General features: G+C 39.4%; 1 protein-coding gene across 4 annotated transcripts; it reads right to left on the bottom strand.

Annotated features, from left to right (window-relative positions):
* Positions 1-269: 269 nt before the first annotated feature.
* Positions 270-6760, bottom strand: LOC125437792 (tubulin alpha-3 chain). 4 transcript variants are annotated; one of them, XM_048505782.1, is made up of 5 exons: positions 6641-6760; positions 5544-5766; positions 4422-4570; positions 2538-3218; positions 270-1744 (listed from the first exon to the last, which is right to left on the bottom strand). In XM_048505782.1, exons 1-5 carry the CDS (start codon positions 6641-6643, stop codon positions 1448-1450), a joined length of 1353 nt encoding a protein of 450 aa, XP_048361739.1. In that variant the 5' UTR covers positions 6644-6760; the 3' UTR covers positions 270-1447. The 4 variants fall into 4 exon arrangements, with proteins under 4 accessions (XP_048361739.1, XP_048361738.1, XP_048361740.1 ...); XM_048505781.1 differs by lacking the exon at positions 6641-6760 and adding an exon at positions 6320-6589; XM_048505783.1 differs by lacking the exon at positions 4422-4570 and having other exon boundaries at positions 6641-6754.

Genomic DNA, 6760 nt, shown 5'->3' with positions numbered 1-6760 from the left:
TGGCCTTCATAGCTATTCACTGATCTGTCACAATCATATTTCACATGTGTACATGAACAGGAAGAGAGGACTTTTAAAACATTAGCATGTAAAATTAGTTTTACATGAAAATAGGCTTTCTTTAGTCTTACTAGGGACTTAAAAAACCCAAAAACAAAGGTAGAGCCTATACCTTCTTACTGTTATCTGCAAACAACTGTGTAGGTTGAGGAAGAAATTTTCACTGATAGTCATTACTGATACTAACTGGAAACAGAAAAATATTGTTGTATTTCAAATTATTAAAGTTTAATCAATACCATTTTTATTCATTATGAACATGACTATTACAACACAATGTTCTGAATTAAGGTGCAAACTGAGTAAACCTGTTCAACTCTTCAGTCTTCATTTAACTACCACTGCATCAAAGCATAAGCCAGTCAAGGTTCACCTTATCATTAACATTACATTGAGATTTGCTGTGATTAGTGACTATACATTACCAGAAGCCTGGTTCTGAAATAGGGGTGATTGCAGGGATAGTATGTATGCAACACTTGACCCAGCCTGTGCATTTCTATTTTTTTAGCATTATTTTGAACTGTTGCTCTTTTCTAAGTCCACTGTTTCCAGCAGACTTATAAGGGTGTAATGCTTTAGTTGCACTGTATAGTTTTACTTTTAGGCACAATGGGATCCAGAGACGAATGCCAACAGTGGGACAAGATTTTTATTCCTTGAAATAATCCTATAGCTGAAATTCTGAGCTTTTTCATTAGTTTTATATTTACATAGGGTGATGATATTTCCCATGTTTCCAACTTTTAAGGGTATTCTTGTTCAGTTATCTTTTCTCCTTGGTATGACAAACAGCAAATTAAGGTAATTAAATCCATAAACCATTCTGAAGGCCTTTTCCAAACTAATTTTTACAGCCTCAGATCAAAGTAAAGCCTCCTCAGATCCTGTTTAACCAATGAGAGGTGGAAAAAAAGCACAAATTGGGAGGCATATTTTTACTTAATTTTAGTTAACAGGCACATCTTTCAATCGAAATTGTGACATGACAGTTTCCATGCACCAAAAGTCCATGTGCATGACAGAACAAAGATGTTCCAGTGTAATTTTCACCATGAAGATGTACATACTAAGAGTAAGTAGTAGTTACATTTCGAAGATTATTTTCAGTGTAATGTATTAATGGATTTTCTAAGACAGAACAAGGGGAAGGAGGAAAGGCGGAAGAATTAGTCAACCATGTCCTTTCTCTTCTGTAAACCTGATGAAGGCATGCAGCATTTTTTACAAACTTTATTGTTCCTTTTTTCCTCAAAACAGTAACTATTACAAAATTTTAAAGTTATCGTAAACAATTATTAAACAAAACTATTGCTAGAACTTTGTTTACTTGAAACAGAACAAATGAACTGATGTTATTAAAATGTTTATCATCTGACATTACTGTTTAATATTCTTCTCCTTCTTCAGCCTCAGCTTCTACAGAATCAACACCCACTTCTTCATAATCTTTCTCAAGAGCAGCCAGATCCTCACGAGCTTCTGAAAATTCTCCTTCTTCCATTCCTTCCCCAACATACCAATGAACAAAGGCTCGTTTAGCATACATCAGATCAAATTTATGGTCAAGACGAGCCCAAGCTTCTGCAATGGCAGTTGTATTACTCAGCATACAGACAGCACGTTGCACTTTGGCCAAATCCCCACCTGGTACTACAGTGGGTGGTTGATAATTAATACCGACCTGGAAGAGGGAGAAAAATGAGAAATTTAAAATCTTGTTTGCTAGGGCATGATGCAGCTTCACTCCCCATTCATATGTAGTAATGAGGAGACCTCATTACTACAAATTCAAAAGATTTATTTCCTATTCCTTATTTCAGCAAATGGGCAGAAGATACTATATGTTCAAATTCCTATTCATTCTATGAAATTAACTGGAGAACCTGAACAACTCATGGAGAGGAGGTGCCATCAACCCTAGCTAGGCCATCTAGCCTAGCCATTCTCCCTGCAATATCACTTCCTGTTTGCCTGGGTCACATGTCTGCACTGCAAAACCTCATTTTAAAAAACAGTAATTTTTCCGAGGCAGAGGGTTCTGCAAACCCAGAGTGAAAGGGGACAGGGTTCCCCCAGGTTTGTAGCAAAATGTCTCCTATGTACCTGGCCCCATTCCTTGGCTTTTTCTAGTCATACAGGGGCCAAATTCAAAATCAGATGACAGACCTGTGTATGTCAACCTGAGCTGAAAAAAACAAATACAAATGTAATAAATGAAATTTTTGCTTAATATTTATTTTTACATTCCTTATAGCTTTTTTGCTTTTTATATTTTTCAGTCATCAGTTTAATCATACTGTGAGCACATTTGAATGACCAATGACTACAGATAAGCACATTGGAAAGACTGAAGCATTACTGAATGTGTATCAAAAAGCAAGTAGTTGAATAATGCAGCCTAAAATGAATTGATACTTAAGGTCATTTTTCTTCACAACTCCCTGGGACAAAGTAATGGATATATTTTAAAATACCTTGAATCCAGTAGGACACCAATCCACAAACTGAATGGTACGCTTTGTCTTGATAGTTGCAATGGCTGCATTGACATCTTTTGGGACAACATCACCTCTATATAACATACAACAAGCCATATATTTCCCATGGCGAGGATCACATTTTACCATCTGATTGGCTGGTTCAAAACAGGCATTAGTGATTTCTGCCACAGACAATTGCTCATGGTATGCCTTTTCAGCTGAGATTACAGGTGCATATGTTGCCAGAGGGAAATGGATTCGTGGATATGGGACAAGATTTGTCTGAAATTCTGTCAAATCTACATTCAGAGCACCATCAAAACGGAGTGATGCTGTGATAGATGAAACAATCTGACCAATGAGACGATTTAGGTTAGTGTATGTTGGTCGTTCAATATCAAGATTGCGTCGACAGATATCATATATAGCTTCATTATCTACCATGAAGGCACAGTCAGAATGCTCCAATGTTGTATGTGTAGTCAAGATAGAATTGTAAGGCTCCACCACAGCAGTAGACACTTGTGGAGCTGGGTAAATTGCAAACTCCAACTTGGACTTTTTGCCATAGTCAACTGAGAGTCTTTCCATGAGCAGAGATGCAAATCCAGAACCAGTACCTCCACCAAAGCTATGAAAAATAAGGAAACCTTGTAGACCTGTGCACAGATCAGCCTGGAAGAAAAAACAAAAGACAACAATCTACCATACTGGGAAGCGATTATATCATAGCGCTGTACTTGTACACATAATTTAAAGAAATGGCTGATGACTTGTCTCTCTGAACTACTCTCCCCACCAACACCCAAACCCAACCTTGGTTTTATTTATTGGTATAAAAGATAACTTCACTGTTTTAGCACACTGCCAGTGGAAGTAGAAATGGCCAGTCACAGATACATGGTTTTGAAGTGGGTTAGATAGACAAATATACATGTATCTGTATCATTAGTTACTAGCCACAGTAAGTAAATAATAATTCATATTCAGATGCAGCAAACCTGAATCCCAATCCTAGAAAGCAGCCTCAGGGGAAGGCCTCAGCCACTATGCCCTATTTGACAGTACCGCTACACACATTTGAGAAATCATAAATGTGGTACATCAGGAGTCCCCAGCCTTTTTGAGTTTGTGGGTACATTTGGAATTCTGATTCATGATGAGTGAAGCCTCAATTCATGATGAGTGAAGCCACAAAATAACTGCTGAAGGCACAGCCACCCACAGTGACTAATACAGCTTCACTTCAGTAACACAGTATAGATATTCCTTGCTGTGGTTGCAGCTGCCACCAAAGCAACATTTTAAAAAATTCTGCACAGCAAATAAAATCTTCAATAGTCAAACAGAAGCTTTGCTGGGCAAAAACCCTACTTAGCCCCACCACTTCCTAAAAACACCTGACAGGAACCAGAAAAGGTACTGGCAGGTGCCATGGTGCCCACAGGCACCACATTGGGGAACCCTGTGCTACAGTTTAATTTAACCTGCCATTGATAAATTAATAAACATTAGCCTTATAAATTACTTGAATCTGACAGATAGTATAAAATATCAAGTCCACTGTTACCTCATCTTAAGATGCATTTGAGGCAGTACAACAGATGACGGAAGGGCCCAGCTCCCTAAATTTTAACTAGTTACAATAACTACAGCCTGATCAGTTTCTTATTCATAAACAGCTCGTGGCTCAGTAGAACATCAGGAAAGATGCAACTAATAACTGGATTGTATTGTTAATACAATTTAATGAAGCAGTCCCAGGATCGCAGTGTTTGCTACTTTTCCTTCCCAGCAGCTACCTCTGGTGCCTTATGGATAAGCTCAGTGGACTCTAAGTCTTCAGAGACTTCTAATAATTGTGCTGTTTAAACTTACCAACTTGCGTATGCGGTCTAGCACTAGATCAACAATCTCTTTTCCAATAGTATAATGGCCCCTGGCATAATTGTTAGCAGCATCTTCTTTCCCGGTAATAAGTTGTTCAGGATGAAATAACTGCCTGTAAGTGCCTGTTCGCACTTCATCTACAAATATTTTTTTAAAAATCAGTTAATCATTATTCTTTTGTCACATGATAATTAGTGTATAGCCCACAGCTAACTCTTGCCTTAAAATTCTATGCATACAAAATGGATGGCACAGATAACCATTATTACCATACAACTCTGTTGTGCGCTAGAAAAAGAAGAAGCATGTAACAGTCTTCGGAGAAAATATATTAATCTAAAAGTTTGGAATATGGTTTGATTAATGCAATTTGATGGCATTCAAATATCTTGCACAAGAGAAGCTGGTATACCTTTATTTGAAGATACACTGGCAAGTGAATTTGAAACATTCAGTTTCCTGGAAGAAAGCTCTGAATATCATAATCGAATTTATGCCATAGTAGAAGCTAAGCCTACACTTGCACATAAAATCTATAACACAATTTAAGATAGTATGCTAGTAATTATAAAAATATTGTGCATTAGCCGAACAAGTGAATTTACAATAAAGATAACTCAGAAATGTATGATTGAGTTCAACAGAAAACAGATCTAAATATTTTTACAGAAAAGGTTTATGGAACAAGAACTCAAGCTTGCTAGTTCTAAATTTAAAGGGACATCAAACTGTACACTATCTAATAAGTTTAAATACCTATACAAGCTCCTATACATGCCTATTAAACTATTTTAAGTATGTAACTTAGTTGGGATTAAGTCAGACTGTTCACTGGGACTTACTTTTTGGTAAGCATGCATTGGCTTGGGCTATGCATTTGTCTGGAATACAATATAGTGTTACATGAGCCTTAAATGAGCCGAACTCAATAATCAGTTTGGTCTCAGTACTTGAACTTTTAATTTAATGGTGCACTACCATATAACATTTAAATACTCTTATCATAACTGGTTTGTGAATCAACAAAAGCTGTACTTAATACTGGGTCAATTTTATTTATGAATGTCCAATCATTCTGTATTTGTTAAAACAGCTATTTTACAGACATACCAACCACAGTGGGTTCCAGGTCCACAAAGACAGCTCTGGGCACATGTTTGCCAGCTCCTGTTTCACTAAAAAAAGTGTTGAATGAATCATCCCCCCCTCCAATGGTTTTATCACTGGGCATCTGACCATCAGGTTGGATTCCATGTTCCAGACAGTACAGTTCCCAACAAGCATTACCAATCTGAACACCAGCCTGTCCAACATGGATAGAGATACACTCACGCTGGAAAAAGAAAAAAAGAACATAGACTGAGGAATTTGTTTTTGAACAATTGTAAGGGGGGGGTGTGTGTGGCGGCGGCAGAAATATAGAGGACCACATGAGATACATTTTACCTTCTAAACCTTCTCTCCATTCAATTCTACCCATATATGATTAACGAGTTACAACCATAATCACTCTCATGCGGGGTATCTTTTGATCCTTTTAAAAAAATTGACAGATGAGCAGAAGGGGTGGAGGGATTCGGATCGTGGACGTTAAGAATTTATCCTCCTTTTTCTCTACCCCCTATTTGGCCAGTAGGAAAAATGAGCATATATCATATAGGCGAAAGCTTGTTTTCCCCACGTAACTCCGAACCCGTTTCTTTACATCCGGACTATCTTGCTAGTAACCTTACGTTACTAACCTACTTTAACAGGACCTTCGTCCATTCCGTAATAGCAGCTTTATCCCCACCCCACCCCCACAACATACTCTACCTACTGATCTCCATTACTCAACAGCTAGAGTCTCGCCCCCATGACCCTCGTTAATATCCCCTTCCCCGCACCATTGTGAGTCTGAGGCAGATCGAGGTAAAGCCTTCTCGTCAGGGCCCGACGCAACACCAGAGGCAAACCGACGTAACACCAGAGGCAAACCGACGACGGCCACTTCGCGCCTTTCGCAGATCACGTGGCCGGTCAGACTAACGTCCCGCGCTTTCACGGGCCGCGAGTGCAGCGCTCGTCGCACGAGGCAGCCTCTGCAAACTCGCGCCTGCGCAACTGCTCTATTCCCTCATCTGCAAAGGGTCCTCCCTGAGCATCAAGACCCTCTCCCCCGGTCCCCAAAATGGCCAAGCCTAGCCACAGAACAGCCAGCTCCCCACCATGGTGGTCTGCGCAGATGACCAACTCCGGCCTCCAACAACGTTCTACGCCCCGCACGCTCTGAAGTCGGCGCCAACTGTCGACCGTTAGAGCAACGGCCGCCCCCGCGCCCCTCGTCG

This window comes from Sphaerodactylus townsendi, linkage group LG08 (assembly GCF_021028975.2).
Source record: "Sphaerodactylus townsendi isolate TG3544 linkage group LG08, MPM_Stown_v2.3, whole genome shotgun sequence".
NCBI classification, from domain to species: domain Eukaryota; kingdom Metazoa; phylum Chordata; class Lepidosauria; order Squamata; family Sphaerodactylidae; genus Sphaerodactylus; species Sphaerodactylus townsendi.
The sequence above is the reverse complement of the archived record's forward strand: the minus strand, read 5'-3'. Positions and strand labels throughout refer to the sequence as shown.